Source organism: Furipterus horrens, unplaced genomic scaffold (genome assembly GCF_987537825.1).
Source record: "Furipterus horrens unplaced genomic scaffold, mFurHor1.1.pri manual_scaffold_1, whole genome shotgun sequence".
Taxonomy (NCBI): domain Eukaryota; kingdom Metazoa; phylum Chordata; class Mammalia; order Chiroptera; family Furipteridae; genus Furipterus; species Furipterus horrens.
Genome location: NW_028327171.1, coordinates 197,464,098 through 197,481,789, shown reverse-complemented (window position 1 = coordinate 197,481,789; position 17,692 = coordinate 197,464,098). Strand labels below are relative to the sequence as shown.

General features: G+C 35.2%; 1 protein-coding gene and 1 non-coding gene across 2 annotated transcripts in view; both read left to right on the top strand.

The window, feature by feature from the left end:
* Nucleotides 1-17,692, top strand: part of KANSL1L (KAT8 regulatory NSL complex subunit 1 like) — a 110,188-nt gene that overhangs the window by 63,399 nt on the left and 29,097 nt on the right. Inside the window, exon 7 of the mRNA XM_090283307.1 lies at nucleotides 820-1,024. Within this exon, the coding sequence (XP_090139433.1) occupies nucleotides 820-1,024 (205 nt within the window). The remainder of the gene's footprint in view (nucleotides 1-819; nucleotides 1,025-17,692) is intronic.
* On the top strand, nucleotides 8,675-8,781 carry LOC150022600 (U6 spliceosomal RNA). Its single transcript, XR_016513507.1, has one exon. It is a non-coding gene; the product is annotated as a U6 spliceosomal RNA (small nuclear RNA).

Below are 17,692 nucleotides of genomic sequence, written 5' to 3'. Positions count from 1 at the left end.
TATATGTTGATTAAACTTATATGTCACATATAGCAAATTGACTTGTTGATTTTAGAATACTAAACTGAGTAGCTTCTGTCTATATAAGAAATGTTGAAATTGGTATGTTGTAGTGCCTGAAAAGCTTAATTATGTTATATATAATGTACTGGTATAAGCAAAGTAAAATTTACATGGCAGTTATCATTGACTTTCTCCCGATGTTCTGATGTTTTAAAATGTAATGTTTAAAATTAGTATGAATAATAATTATAAATTTAATATGCTTTTTCATATGCAGTTTGTGTGACCTTTTTCATTATTTTATAGTTCTGACTTCTGCATCATCAGAAGTTTTTTAAAATTCTAAAATATAGTAAGATTGCATCTTTTTTTCAAAACTCACTAAAACAGTATGTAGTGCTTAAGAGCAATTAACAATACAGTGATGAGCTTTGTCCTATTTAAAACCTATCCTATGTAATTTCACCCTTATGCAAAAAAAGTGATTTAAATAGTTATAACACTGTATAGTATACATGAATTAGTGAGTTGCAATGAACATTTACATTGTACTAGTGAACTCCTGAGCATTTCTAACCTATCAGATATTTGTTTTGCAGGAGAAAACAGAAGTAAAAATTATTTTCACAACTTGAATTTGTAATTCCTCATTAATATCAATTCTTTCACCAATTGTTACCACAAAGTTGGCTAAAATAAATACTCTTCTGTCATAGTAGATTAAGGCAATTTACATTTAGTTTTCTTTGTCTTTTTTGTTTGTTTGTTCGTTTCGTTTTATTCCCTCCACTCCCCAATTATTTCATGGCATTTCAGTACTTCAGAGAATTTAGATGAGCTCTCTTCCTCGAGTAGCTGGTTACTTAACCAGAAGCACAGTAAGAAAAGGAGAAAAGACAGGACAAGATTGAAATCTCCATCCTTGACTATCATGAGTACAGCCGCTCGCACAAGGCCGCTTCAGAGTTTCCACAAACGAAAACTCTACAGATTGAGCCCTACTTTTTATTGGACTCCACAGGTAAGGTTGCCTTTGGGAAACATGAACAGAGGTTTTACTGTCATTATATTTTATGTACGAGAGGATATGGATTGTACGCTGTTATTTAGAATAATTGACAACTAGAAAATTTTAAATATATCGTTTATAAGTGATGTAATAGGTATCGACAGCTATTAGTGGGATTTAATACTTTTTAAAATATAATCTGTGTATTCCGAAAGTTCTCACATCTTTTTTTAAATTCACTATTATACTTAAAATAATTTGAAGGAAATTTACATATAAAGGTGATTTTTAAAATTTTACTGGTAAGGAAAACATAAGTATACTCCATGCTTGTCTTTGATTAGTAAAGAAAAAAGTAAGTAAAATCTTAACAGCTGTCAGTTATTTTAGAGAAAATGACGTTGCTCTCCATTTAAAGTTTGGTGTTTGCTAATCCTGGTGAGCATTCGAATTATTTTTTCTAGAATGAATTTTATATGTCCATGCTTACACTTTTTACAAATAAAACATACTTGATTAAAAAGCACTCATTTTGAAAAGTCTTATTTTTTATTTGTTAGCAAATATTAGGCATAATCTTCAGTGCATACCTCAACAAACTGATAAGGGCGAGTGAGTTATCTCTAGTTCTTGTATGGCATGCTTTTTTTGCCTGTTAAATTCTTAAAGAGTATGTCAAAGGAAATTCTTTTTGATGCTGTCATTTAATATTATTAATATTTCTATAATGACTACGTTAAGTATTTTAAATATATTTGTATAATATCAAGATGCTTTGTTTCATTAGTAACCAATTTATAGGATCCAATTAGAAATAGGAATGTGGATTCTGACAAATTGGTTTTTATTAATAGATTGGTTTTTATCATTTAGTAGTTCTGATATCACTAGTAGGCTTCATCAATTTGAAAATATTTTTTAAATTTAGTTTTATTTCAGAATTTATCAAATGAGAAAATATTTTTATTTAATGATTTTATATATGAAGTCATATTTAATGGTTTTTATTTAAAGTTGCTATAAGCAATAGATAAATAATATTTTTGGATTGATTTTGTAATTTGATAGAAATATAATTGTCTTAAATATTTTACATGTTAATGTCATAACTTATGGACTGGGAGGAATCTGCTTGAGAAATTTAGGGGATTTGCTAGATGTTACTAGAATGCCATATACATGCCTTGAATATGTCAAGATTGGACAGGAAAGATGTGAACAAATCTAGAACTTTTAGCAAAAAAGAGAAGGAACAAGTTCAAGATTGTCATTACTCGTAAACCATAAAATTTATTCTATTCCAGTCACAGTACTAAGCATTTTCAGTACATTGTCTTATTTAATCCTCAAAAATATAAATCTGAGTTATTAATACTACCTTTAGATGCAGAAATTGAGACTTAGTGAGATTAAGTAGCTTGCCCAAGGTCACACAGCTAGTAAGCAACAAGTCTGATTCTAAACCTTATGTTCTTAGAACCCATTACACTGATAACATCAAAAATAAACCAAATTTTATGTGTGCTTGAAATCAGTAAAGATATATTTTTCAGTTTTGGAGGGGCTTTGTTAAAGTTATTAAGAAATGCATCATAAAAGATTGGCTTTATAAGATAAACAATTTTGAAAAGATAGGAGAGATAAAGAAAGCATTTTAAATGAATAATTGGAACAGAGACGAAACAAGTGATGGATAATAGCAAATGCCCCCACCCCAAAATTATCCTTTTTTCTCTCAGGAAGCCTTCTTTGACTTCCCCACTATAGGGCATATGTTGATTTAATACCCTGTATTATAATAATACATTACTTTATAATAATCATTTACTTTTCTTCTCATTACATTTAATTTTTATATTTTTTAATATTTTATTTTTATGATATTCTACATTTTATTTTTAAGTATATTTTATGATTATTTTATTACAGTTTTATGTAATAAAATTATGTCCCAATTTTTCCCTGTATGTTCCATCTGCCCATTACCCTCTTCCCTCCAGCAATCCCCCTCCTTAGTTCATGTCCATGGGTCATGAATATAAGATTTTTGGCTTCTCCATTTCCTACACTGTTCTTAAAGTCCTCTTGTCTACTTTGTTTCTACCAATGATGCTTTTTAATCCTTGCACTTTTTCCCCCATTCTGCCCCTTCCCTCTCCCAGCTGATAACCCTCCATATGGTCTCCATACCTATGGTTCTGTTCCTGTTCTGGTTGTTTGCTTAGTTTGTGGGTTTTTTTTTTTAAAGATTCAGTTGTTGATAGCTATGAATATGTTGCCTTTCTAATGTTCATAGTTTTGATCTTCTTTTCCTTAAATAAGTCCTGTTAATATTTCCTGTAATAATGGCTTGGTGACGTTGAACTCCTTTAGCTTTACCTTGTCTGGGAAGCACTTTATATGCCCTTCATTCTAAATGATAGCTTTGCTGGAAAGAGTTATCTAGGTTGTAGGTCCTTGTTCTTCATTATTTTGAATGCTTCTTGCCAGCCCCTTCTTGCCTGCAAACTTTCTTTTGAGAAATCAGCTGATAATCTTACTCCTTTGTAGGTAACTCTCTCCTTTTCTCTTGCTGCTTTTAAGATTATCTATTTTTAACCTTTTGCATTTTAATTACGATGTGTGTTGGTGTGGTCCTCTTTTGGTCCAACCTATTTGGGACTCTCCGTGCTTCCTGGACTTGTATGTCTATTTTCTTCACCTAATTAAGGAAGTTTTCCTTCATTATTTTTTTAAATAAGTTTTCAATTTCCTGCTCCTCTTCTCCTCTGGCATCCCTGTGATTTGGATGTTGGAACGTTTGGAAATGTCTCAGAGTCTTTTTATACTTTCCTCGTTTTTTTGAATTCTTGTTTCTTTCTGTTCTGGTTGAATGTTTATTTATTCCTTATGTTCAAATCATTGATTTGAATCCTGGTTTCCTTCCCTTCACTGTCAGTTCCCTGTAAATTTTTCTTTATTTCACTTAGTGTAACCTTCATTTCTTTATTTTGTGGCTGTACTCAATGAGTTCTCTGAGCATCCTTATCACCAGTGTTTTGAACTCTGCATCTGCTACGTTGGCTATCTCTGTTACATTTAGTTTTTTTTTTTTTTCTGGGGTTTCGTTCTGTTCTTTCATCTGGGCCATATTTTTTTGCCTCCACAATTTGGCAGCCTCCCTTGTGTGGGGTGGAGCCTCAGGTAATTGTCAGGGTGGGCTACCTGCTTCATCACTTTGTGGCTCTGTGTGGGGGGAGGTCCTAGAGAGGTGACTGTGCTGCTTCCTGGCTTCTGGCAATTTGCCTGGCACTTGCCGCATTTCCAGTCACTTCATCCACTCCCTGTATGTGACTGATGCCCTTCCAACTGTTGCCCTGGTATTGAATCCCAGAGTAGGTGGGTTTGTATATGTCTTAAGACTGCGCGGACCCTATAAGCAGAGTTTCCTGAAAATTGACAGTTTCTTCCACTGCTCCTACCCTTGCTGGTTTTTATAGCCAGAAGTTTTGGGTATTTATCTTCCCGGCGTTGGAACCCTGGGCTGTGTGGTCTGGCCTGGGGCTGAGATTATTTGCTCCCAAGGTATCCCTCCTGATTTTTATCCACCACACATGAATGTGGTATGCCCATGATGTTCTGCCATCACCACTTCTCCACCCGGTCTCCACCCCTCCTACCTGTCTGGGTGAATGTGGCTTCTTTAAATCCTTGGTTGTCGAACTTCCATACAGTTCGATTTTCTGGCAAGTTCTGGGTGTTATTTGTTTTGAGATCTAGTTGTAATTCTTTCTGTGGTTGCACGCATAGGTGAATCATATCTACCTATGCCTCCATCTTTTAGAGAACATGGATGTATATTTCTAAATCTACAGGGCCTTGAACAGTAACTGTCTGATAATACATGCTCAAAAAATAATCATTTTATATGAGAAAGAATTAATGTAGTAGAACATAGGAAGATATTGAAAAGGTAATAGAGAGTGAGAACTTAGGGTGTGTGTGTGTGTCTGTGTGTTTGTGTTGCCTAAATTTGTTTTGTGAAAGTGTCTAGAATAATAATGTCCAACAGAACTTTCTGTAATGCTAGAAACACTATAAATATCTGTGCTGACTCATATGGTAGCTATTAAATACACATAGTTATTATTGAGCACATGAAATGTGGGTAATACAACTGAAGAACTGAATTTTAATTTAATTTAATTAATTTTGATTTAAACAGCCACATGTGCATAATAGCTACCAAATTGGATATGACAGGTCTAAAATCAAACTACCCTAATAGCAGTGAGTGCACCTGGCACTAATATTCCCTACTGAAAGGAACCAGGGACCTTTGAAGAAAAGGTTGATTTCCAGTGCCGGGGAAAAGAAGATGTTAGATGAGTCTGTCACATCTTCATGTTACCTGAAAAGAGGAAATGCTCAAAAAAAAAAAAAAATGATGGGGGCTAACAGAAGAATCCAGGAGCTTCTTTGAAGAGCCTTTCGCTGATCAAATCTGGGACTATTTGAGCATCCAGATAACTAAGGAGTAATGAATCATTGAAAAAACAGGAGGCCATTAGTCCATACTAATGAAAGAGAGTAAGAGACTGATCAAAAGGGGAATGTGAGGACTTTAATGTACAATAGAATGCTGATTAATGAATGTGGAGTGAGCAGTGAATTTAGAGAATCATTGCAGTAATCATAGTAAAAATTGATTGGGCAAGCAAAATCTAGCATCAGGAATGAGAAGTTTGATGAGGAGCAGGATATTTGTATGGTCTTAACTCTATGGTAGAGATCCAGAGAAAAACCTTGACAGTGGTCAAAACTAAGGACATAATATTGCTGTGTAGTATTCTGACCAGGGATATAGCCTGAATTTAATCATGAGAAAACCTCAGACAAAGCAAAATCAGAAACATGCTATTAAAAAATGACACCTGGCCAATGTTCTTTAAAAAGAAAAAGTCAATGTCATAAAAGCCAAGAAAGGCTGAGGAACTGTTAGAGATTAAAAGAGAGATTTAAAAGATAGATGGTAACCAAATGAATATGTGATCCAAATAAGAATTCTTTTGGAGAAAAAAAAATTATTGGAACAATTGACAAAGCTGGACTATAATGGTTGGTTATATAAAAATATTGTGTCAGTGTTGAATTTCCTCAGTGTGATAACTATTTTGCATTTATGTAAGAAGATATCATTATTCTAGCAAATACATACTGAAATATTAAGAGATGAATTGGCTAAGCCATTTATTTTATGTAATATACTTACCCCTGTGTATCTAGAATGGTACTAGCAATGCAATGTAGCATTCTTGGAAGAATTGAAAAAATAATTAAAAAAACATTTTCTATTTAACTCTCTACTAGAGTACTGGTTGAGAAAAGCTTATATAAGGGCAATAGCGAGAGGTGGGAGTCTTTGCTTTTAGGTAGTATATAGTATTGGGTTGGCCAAAAAATTCGTTTAGCTTTTTCCGTACAATGGCTCTAGCAGTGCTTTAACTTTATTCAAAACAATTTCTTAGACTGTATTGTGACAGCTGTCATATTGGCGTGCATTTAAAAAAAGTATACCAAAATTGGTGAATTTTTGTGCAGTCATTTTATTATTGAAGATGGAAGAAAATGCGCAACATTTTCAGCATAGTATGCTTTATTATTTCAAGAAAGGTAAAAATGCAACTGAAATGCAAAAAAGAGAACATTTGTGCAGTGTATGGAGAAGATGCTGTGACTGATTGAACATGTCAAAAGTGGTTTGAGAAGTTTCTTGGTACTATTGACATTTTGGCCAAATAACTCTTTGCTGTGGGGCTGTCTCATGCATTGGATGATGTTTAGCAGCACCTATGGCCTCTGCCCACTAGAAGCCAATAGTGAAAGATAGCTGACATATTCAGAATATCCAAATCAATAAAGTATTGTTGAAAATGAAAAATGTGTCTTATTTTAGGGAAAAAACTAAATGGACTTTTTGGCCAATCCAATAGATAGTTGTGTGATCATCACTCATTGCAAACAACTATGTATAAATTACAAAAAAAAAAAAAAAAAAAAAAATCATCTTACTATCAAAGACATAGCAGAACTTTTTATGACCCATAAGAGAATTGAAGTTGCAGAGCAAACTGCCGCTCTGAAATATGGAGAGTAGCAGATCCAGCGAGTGACAGCCAAGGTCTGCTTACCCGGCATAGAAGCCACAATAGCCGTAAAGTAACTGGTAGGAACACTTAAATGGCAATTTTGATGAATTGCAAGATGCTGAGTGTGGACTAGGTTGAGAGTGAAAATCTCCTGAGGACCACACTCTTAGGAAACCCCCACACTTTCATGGATTTCACTACTAGGCTCCACTGGGTTTTCACAGTGAAGAGACAAGAATGGTTCATAGTGGCTCTGGCATGGAAGGGGTAGGGTAACCTTTATGAAATAAGCCCAGAGTGTTGTCTAAAATAAAACAAGGCTTTTCAGGGGAAAAGATTTTACCAGAGCTTTATTCCTGGCAGAAGAGCATTTCTCCCATCCCTGCGCCATGCCACGGAGCCTCCTGTTTCACCTAAGTTGGAAGTGGGTAGAAAATAAGAAACACTAAGGTCACAGACTGGGAACGCAGACCCACTCAGAGACTGAGATTTAATCATAAGATTGTACTCGATTGAGCTGCTATAGTAGACAGGCGTCCTCTCCCTACACTTTACCACCATGCCCAGACCGCAGTGTAACAGTGGTAAGGCAGAGACTTCTGAGAGGGAGTACGTAAGGAAGTCAGAAGTCAATAAGGGAGACAAAAATAAGGACATTGGGAGAATCTGAGATCTCTGGCACCTACAACTATAGCGGACGTTAAAAATAGTCCCACTGATGGCCAGATTAACATAACATCTCAGGGCCTATTTTCCTCAGTCCTGTTACCTGATACATCATGTCCAACTTTGAATAAAAAGTGACAAGGCATGCTGGGAAAAAGACATGCTGAGGGGACAAATAATCAGAACAGGGTTCAAGTATGACCAGGATGTTGGAATTCTCTTAAATAACCGATTAATATGTTGAAGTCTTTAATGGATAAAGTACAATACATGCAAGAACAAATGGTAATGTAAGCAGAGAGATGGAAGCTCTTATGAAGAATCAAGAGTAAATGTTAGGAATCAAAAACACTGTAACCTAAATAAAGCATGCTTTTCATGGGCCCATCATGCTTTTCTTGTTCATAGACTGGATATGGCTGAGGAAAGATTTGGCAAGCTTAGACAGGCTAACAGAGACTTTACAAACTGAAATGCAAAGAGAAAAAGGAATGGAAAAAAACCCAGAACAGCACAGCCAAGAAATTGGGGGCAGTTTCAGGTAGTAGGGTATATCAAATGTGTAACTGAAATACCAAGAAGGGTAAAAGAGAGAATGGAGCAGGAAAACTATTCAAAGTGATAGTACCTGAGGATTGTCCAAAGTTAATGACAAGCTCCAAACCTCATATCTAGAAAACTCAAGCAAGATTACATCAGCAGGATAAATACCAAAAGATAAACACCTAGGCGTAACATATTCAAAATGCAGAAGACCAAAGACGGAGAAAATCTTGATTAAAAAAAAAAAAGCAGAGAGGAAAACTTCTTACCTATAGAAGAACAAGGATAAGAATTACAGTGACATGTAATTAGAAACCGTGGAAGCGTGCTCGCTTTGGTAGCACATACACAAAAATTCTAATGCTACAGAGAAAATGAGCATGGGCCCTATACGAGTATGGCACACAAATTTATGAAGCATTATGTAGTTTCGTGTGTGGTTCCAGCTGCGCACTGGAAATTTTGGGGAAAACTTTGTAAAGTATATGATTCCCTAACCACTATGCTGTACAGCAGTCCCTCTGTATCGCAGTTCATTTATCCTGGACTCACTGTATCGCAGGATTTTAAAAAATATTATATTTAATTATTTACCGCGGATTTTTCACTATATCGCGGGATTTTGCAGTACTGTATACGTATGTTGTTAAAGTTACGTAGGTTTGAGAGTGTAGAATATGTTTAAGAACATACGTAGTGTTTATAAAAGTGTGGAAAAGGTTAATAAGGGAGTGGGAAAGGTTAATAAGGGACTGGAACAGTTTATAAGTGTGGGAAGGGTTTATAAAGCCTTAAAATATATATAAATACTAAAATAAATGTAAGGTTCCTACTTCGCGGATTTTCACCTATTGTGGGGGGGGTGTAGAATGTAATACCTGTGATAAGTGAGGGAATACTGTACATCTCAAACTAATACAAAATAATATTGAATGTAAATTGTAACTGAGAAATAAAATTTAAATGAAAAAAGAAAAAAAGAAACCATGCAAGCAAAAGATAGTGGAATGAAATACTGTTATGGGTTGAATTGTGTCACCAAGAACTCATATGTTAATGTCCTAATCCCTGGTGCCTCAGAACGCAAGCTTATTTGAAAACAGAATTGTTGCAGATGTAATTAGTTAAGATGAGGTGACTAGTGAGGGCCATAACTCAGGCTGACTGGTGTCCTTATAAAAAGGAAACTTTGGACACAGATGCATGCACACAGGGTGGATGCCACGTGAATATGAAGGCTGAAGTCAGTTATTCTACAAACCAAGGAGCACCAAAGATCGGCAGCAAAAACGAGAAGCCAGGAGAGTGGCATGGAACAGATTCTTCTTCACAGTCCTCAAAAAAAAAAAAAAAACAGTTCTGCTGACACCTTCCTCTGACCTTTAGTCCCCAGGACTATGAAACAGTAAATTTGTGTTGTTTAAACCATTCACTGGGGGTACTTTTTTTACGGCAGCCTTAGCAAACTAATACAGTGACCTTATTTGGAAATTCAGTCTTTGTAGGTGTAATTAAGTTAATGATCTTGAAATAAGATCATTTTGGATTTAGGATTGGCCCTAATTCCTGTGACTGGTGTCCTTATAAGAGATAGGAGAGAGATTTGAGAGACAGATAAAAAGGCTCTATGAGGATGGAGGTAGAGATTAGAGTTATACTACTGAAAGCCAAGGAATGCCAAGAGCCACTGGAAGCGGAAATAGGCAAGAAACTGTCCTCCCCTAGATACTTCAAAGGGAGTGCCACAGTATGGTGACTGCTGGGGAGAAGGCGGTATAAGGGGAAAAAAACCCAATAAATATTAAATTTAAAAAAGGGGAGAGTGCAGTTCTGCCAACACCTCATTTTTGGACTTCTGGTCTCCAGAACTGGGAGAAACTATATTTATGGTTTTAAGCCTCCCAATTTGTGACAATTTGTTACGGCAGCCCAAGGAAACTAATATAGAGTTTAGTACCTGGAAGAAGGGTGCTGCTTTAACAAATCCCTAAAATTGTGGAAGTGGCTTTAGAATTGGGTATTGGGGAGAGGCTAGAAGAATTTTGAGGTGTATGATAAAGAAGCCCAGACCATGATGGGAGCTGACAAGGAAGTGAGGATGGAAGATGAAGGTGCCGTCATCTTAGAGAATGCATATGTTATCATGAACAGAATGTTAAAAGTGCTCCTGTTAAGATTTCTGATGGAAATTTTATTAGAAACTGAAAGAAGGGTGGTCCTTGTTATAAAGTAGTGGAAAACTTGGCTGATAAATAGTCTACTATTGCATGGAAAATCAAATTTGTAAGCACTGAACTGCTGGATAGTTAGCTGAGGAAATTATCAAGCAAAGTATAGAATTTGCACTCTGATTTCTCCTTGTTTATAGTAAAATACGAGAGGAAGTTGACAGATTGAGGAAGGAATTGTTGAGCAAAAGGAACCAGAATTTGATAATTTGGAAAATTATCATCTTGTTGCATGCTCTGGAGAGAACTCAAGGGTGTGACTGGACAAACTTGTGGAGAGATTAGGTATGTGACTCAGTGGTCCAATCAACTTTCTTAGCAGAAGTCAGGGTTAGAGGTGGGGTTACCCAGAAAAGATCTGGGGAGAACACACTTGTCTAATGACATGATCATCTTAACATACATGTAGGGGAGACCCACAAGGTTTTTTAAAATGTTATAACAGAAACACTGTCAGCTTAGACTGAAAGGGACAGAGACTGACAAAATGAACCAAAGTTGTGGGAACCCCAAATTTTTACAGGCAGGAAATGCACTGATAGAGCTATTCACCTACCAACATGTACCACCTTTCAAGAAAAAGGACACCTGCACAGTTGAAAATCCTTATGTAACCTGAGTTGGCCCTTTGCATATGTGGATTTTGAACTGAGAATCGAAAATACATTGAACTGCATTGTATGCATGTATTTAACTTCCTGTGGATAGAAACAGTATTTGAGATCTGCAGTTGGGAGGGAAGTATTAACTTTTCTCCCAAAGACCTCTAATGTCCTATCCCGTCACCTCATTGTCTTACATCATGTCCAGGTACCTGAACTGAGATGTTTTTGTGTGGCTGCTCAGGTGTGGTTTTTTGGGTACAGTTCCTCAAGTATGCTTCCTCTAGATTGAAAGACACGTGAACTAATGTTACTAGTTATTTGCGTTACACATACCCAACATATAGTAATGAGATAGGGATAGTCAGAATAGACATTGCTCAGACGGGGAAATGGAAGGAATATAGTAGTTGTAAAATACACAGGAACATGTTGCAGGTTCATTGATGTGGGCCTGTACCTCTGGAAGTGGGTCTTTGTAACTGTTACCTCTGTCCTCTGGTCTCTTCTATGCCCTCTCTGAATTGCCTTTTCTTTTCCTTAAGGAAAAAAAAAAAAAAGGCTTCCTTTGCATATGTTAGTTTTTTCACTATGCTGCCCATCTGTAGAATAAAGGCCCAGAGGCCTTTTTATTCGAACTACTTCTGTCTTACACAAGGAGACTAAATGGTAATGGGGGAAAAAAAAATAGTGATGATTAAATTTTTAAAAAGTTCAAGTCTAAAACTTTCTGGACTTCTTATGTATCACATCAAAATGAACTCCATGGGGCAAAAGTAGTATCTACAAATCTCTTCTCGATTTTGGCCTTTGTATGAAGTGGCTGTGGGATAATACCCTTAAGAGACTTAGAAGCACTTTTGGAGATCATTGAGGCTCAACTTGAAGAGTCTTAGAAGCCCTATTAACTAGATGCAAGATCTATGAGCATGCCTTTAACCTTTCTAAGGTCTTAACAAAGGTCTTACAGTCACACCCTTGAGAAGGAGGCCTCAGTTTTACTGACAGTTCCTGGGATTTGATCTTTGAATTGATGTCATTTTTTACTGTGTGAAACTTTTGCTTGAAAACATTACAGCTCTGTATTAAGCTCATCCTACTCCATCCAGACTTTATCATAGGCAAAAAATGAAACCAATTGGCACATGGAACATTCTGCCTAAAAATCTCCTCGGGCAGATCTCTGAGGTTATTAACTCCCACATTTCCGGAGGCAACTGTTACTCTACTTGTTCTGCCAGAGGGATAAGATGAAAGAAATAGAGGCATAAGGATTGGAATAATTATTTAGAATCATTATTTGCAGAGATTATTATTCCTTTGCTGGTCAAAATTAATAAAAAGTATAAATTAGTATGCATTTTCAATTTATTTTGCCCTTTTTATAATACTAATCTCCAGTGAGAAAGTCAAGTAATAACTAATACTTATTAAGCAATTACAATCTGCCAGGCACTATTTTAACTTACAAATACTTTATATATGTTTTTTATTTAATATTCATAACACAGTTAATATGGGAAATTAAAATACAAAGTAGAATAAAAACACAATTAACATTTAAATAAAGTACAGGTTTGTAGTTTTAAGTGCTAATGCTAAGTCTTGACACTACCTCTTTCATCAACTTGAGTAAAAGATCTGATTTGAATCTTTTGTGAACTGTTTCAGACTGTTTCTTCCTATAGAATCTCAATCCATAGCAACAGTTGTTAAAACGCCTTGTGTTTTCTGAAGCTGTTTTGATTTTTTTGGCTTTTTTATTCTTCTAGCTGAATCTCATCTTTTGCTGTCTAAACCTACTCATTACTAGGACACTTCAGTTTATTCTTAGAAAATCTATGCTTTTTTTATGCTTGGTATAATATTACTAGATCTACCTACATTATAGAAATATCTTTAGATACAGGAAAATGCATTGGCAGGCACATTTAAAATATGAATATGTTCTCCAGAATAATACACTAGTATAAAAGTATTACAATGTAAATGCGGTTGATAGCTTTCTTTAAAGTACAACTTCATTTTCAATTAAGAGTTAAAGAAAAAAATTTCTTTGGCCATAATATGCTTCTTCAGCCCTGTCTTGAATTAAATATATAGCACTTGTAACATATATTTGAGAAGATATGTTTTACTTAATTGTAGATAAATGTGGAAGGTAACAAATCCTAAAAAGCCTAAATATTATTTCCTATGGGGAGGCAACAAATTTTAATGGTTTTATGCATGAATTCTGGAAAACACATTATTTGGGTTGAACTCTTAGTTTTACTTTCTTTTTTCCTCATCCATAAAAAATCGGCTACTACCTTCAATCTCTATAGTCAGCTGGAGCTGGAAGAAGTCGGCCTCACTGCTTTTCCAGCAGGTAGTGCTGGCTGCTGGCTGAGGAGATGTAGTTCTCTTCCTTGGGGCCTCTCATCCTGCAATAGCTAGCTAGAATGGCTGTGTTACATTGCACTTCTGGACAGTGCTTCAAGATGGCAAGGAGGAAGCTGCCAGTCTATTGAATCCTAGGCCTTGGGTCTCAATAACATCATTTCTACCGAATTCTGTAGGTCAAAGCAAATGACATGGCCAACCCAGATTTAAAGGATGGAGAACTAGACTCCACTGACTGACGGTAGTTGCAGCAAAGGAGCATACATGCATTCAGGGATGGGAGAAGTTTGTCACCATTAAGCAGTCTTTCACTTGGGGTCTGTGTTGAGGTTTAGATAACCCTAAATTAAGACATCAGCTGAATCAAACAATAAAGAAAAATACATAAGTCTACCTCATAGAGTCGTGTGGTTGTTAAATGAGGTATCACATTTGAAATGTACTTAGCTCGATGCCTGGCATATAAGTCCTTATCAAATGTGAATGACAATGATGATGATGATAATGATTCAATGATTATAACAACCCTGAGGAGTCAAATCAGTGATAGTTGTGGTGTGGGGAATGACATGATCAAAGTATTTGAAAGATTGACTTGGTTCCTTTTAACAGGATAACTTGCTCTGGGAAGAGACTGGAAAAAACAGCTCTATTAGGAGGATATTACAATAATCCAGATGGAAGGTTATAAAGAATGAATGAAATGGACAGGTATAAAAAGCGTTTCAAAGGAGAAATGACTTCTTAACTGATTCAATATGATTAATTAAGAAAAATTTTGAAGAGGAAGAAGAGGCATAGTAAATTATGATATTGCTTAGTTCACTTTGTAAAAGGGTCCTAATGGTAATTGATATTTACATTAGGAATTAAGTTGCAGTAGAACACGACCCAGATCTGCCGCTCAGAGTTATCTGATTAATAATTTTGTAAACCCCATTGTGAAGTGGATGAGTGAAACATGTTTCAGAACCCAAAGAAACAAACATTAAGTCATTGCTTTAAACTTGTGTGGTCCTCGATTATTATTTTTTTTTATAGCCCATTTCATTCTCCTTGATGTGGTGTATTAATTCTTTCCAGTCGCTTACAAAAGAATAGAAAATATTCCCTGCCTTTTTTTGCTTACTGCAGCCGATTAGTAGTGGCTGGTGGCTGTCTGAAGCTCTGCCTGAGAAGGATTTTGATATCTTGCTTGGGGGAGGGCTATGATCGATGTTTGCCACCGGTGAGGGAAGACTAGCAGCACACGGGCTGTGTTATTTGCCATCCCTGTACTAAGGTTCACATCAACATTAACATGTTAAAATGACTAATTTACTTTCTGTGTTACCTAGAAGATAATCTATACATATATAAATGAATGCAGTGCTTTTTTGTTTGTAGATTACTTGTAAATGCAGTTTGGAAGTTGCTTAGCAAATAGGAATAATATATCTTTAGTTTCTTAAAAATCTTGGGGGAACACTTTGTAAAGTATGCAATTGTCTAACCACTACGCCGTACACCTGAATTAATACAAAATAATATTGAATGTTAACTGTATTTATAAACTTTTTAAAAATCTTAGGGAAACTGAGTCAGTACTAGTTTGCGTACTGCTTATTAATGTTTCTCTAAAAGCATTTGTTAAAATGTTAAATCTTGTATCAGCTTTACTTTCATAAAGTGTTTGGCAAAAGCGTCTCAAAGTGTAAGTTAGCTATTTTTAATGATTTAAAACATTTGTAAGGAATGAAATGTTTTATTCATTATTTCATAAAAAGTGGGTTTTCTGGGCCTACAACATACATTCTTATTATTCCTAGGCTCCTTTATTAGTTATTGTCTCCTTTTGGCCTTTCTTCCAGAAGGGCTGTGTATAAGAAGAATATGGACATGTGAACAGTCCTCCTGCAGACTCTGTGAAGTTAAAAATACATTGTCCTTTTCATGACCACAGTTGGATCCTGACAAAGCTTAAAACAGTTAAATTATTTAATAAATAACATATCTAGAATCTCAGTAACAATAAAATATCTTCAGAAGAAAAATATGTACAAGTCTTTTAATAGTATTCCACTGTTTGAAAGAAAGACTTTAATTTGACTTTTAGGTGTTCTGCCGTAATTCAGCTGCTGCATGCTATTGTGCTCTGACAATTATATCAAGGTTATTCTGGATGTTACCTTGGAGCTGGTCACTTTACAGCTCAGTCATTATGGTTCTTAATGGGTTCTGTTACCTCCCAACTGCATGCCTATGCAATATCAATGTCTTTTCTTAAAATTAGAACCCTAAATTATACAGAATGGCAGTGTGTCCTGCTGTCAATACAGATATTTCTAAAAATTACAGTGGAAGAAAATAGGCAACTTTTTGTCCTTAAATTTAAAAATTTATATAAAATGGAGAAAGCTGTTAAAAATAGGTAGCATATCAATGTTAATCAAAAAGGAGAAAACCTGAATAATTTATAACCATTTAAAAAATTGAATCTATAATTAAAATTCTCACAAGAAAACTTGAGATTCAGATGACTTCACTGAATTGAACATCAAATGCTATTGAATAATCTTAAGGAAAATGTGACTCAACCCTGTGCAAACTTAAAGAAAATAAATTGAGACTAGCATACTCTTTATATAAACAAGAAGTTTTGAAAAGGAAAACATTTTGTCCTTAACAGAGATGCCGAAATTCTGAACAAAATGGTAATAACTAAACCCAACAATATATAAAAAGAATATGAAATTTGACAAAGCTGGTTTCATACCAGAGATGCATGATTGGTTTAACATTGGAAAATAAATTAATTTCCTACTTAGGTCAAAGTGCAGATTTGGAATTGCTGGGTTGTGTGGCAGCTCTATTTTAAATTAAATTTTTGGAAGAATTCCCCGTATTTTTTTTCATGGTGGCTGTACCAATTTACAGTTCCATCAACAGTGTATGAGGGTTCCTTTTCCCCCACATCCTCACCAACACTTTTTTTTTCCCTCACCAACACTTATTATTTGTTGACTTTTTGATGATAACCATTTTGACAGGTGTGAGGTGATATCTCAGTGTGGTTTTGATTTGTATTTTTGATTAGTGATGTTGACCATCTTTTTAATATGTCCGTTGGCCATCTTAAATCCTATTTGGAGAAATACCATTTTTTAATTGGATTTTTTGGTTTGCGTATATTATTTAAGTTTTTTATATACTTTGGATATTAACCCCTTGTTGGATCTATAATTCGTGACTTAATTCTCCTATTCAGTAGGTTGTCTTTCTGTTTTGTTGGTGATTTCCTTTGCCGTACTAAAACTTTTAGGCTGATGTAGTCCCATTTGTTTATTTATTTTTTCTTTTGTTGTTCAAGCCTGAGCAGACATATCCAAAAGGATTTTATGGTGTCAGGTCCTACATTTAAGTTTTCAGTCCATTTTGAGTGTTCCCAACACCACTTACTGAAGAGACTCTCTACTCTGTTTTATAACATTGCCTCCTTTGTTGCAGGCTAACTGACCGTACAGACAGGGTTTATGTCTGGGCTCTCTGTTCTATCCCATTGATCTGTAGATTTGTTTTTATGCCAGTACCACACTGTTTTGATTATTGCAGATTTGTGGTATAGTTTGAAGTTGAGGATCATGATACCTCCCACTTTGTTCTTTCCCACGGTTCCTTTGGTTATTTGGGGTATTTTGTGGTTCCATATATATTTTAGGATTGGTTATTTTAGTTCTGAGAAGAATGCTATTGGTATTTTAATAGGGATTGCATTGAATCCATATTTTGTTTTAAGCAGTAAGGACATTTTAACAATATTAATCATTTTAATCCATTAGTGTGGTATGTCCTTGTATTTACTTGCATCTTCTTCACATTCTTCCTTTAATGTCTTATCAGTGTTAGAGTACAGGACTTTCACTTCTTTGGTTAAATTTATTCCTAGGTGTTTCATGCTTTTGGGTGCATTGTAAAAGGGATTGTTTTCTTAATTTCTCCATTTGATCATTTATTATTGATGTATAGAAATGCAATATATTTCTGTATATTCATTATGTATCCTGAAGCTTTACTGAATTTGTTCTAATAGTTCTTTGGTGGACTTGTTAGGGCTTTCTCTATATAGTATGTCATCTGCAAGTAAGGAGA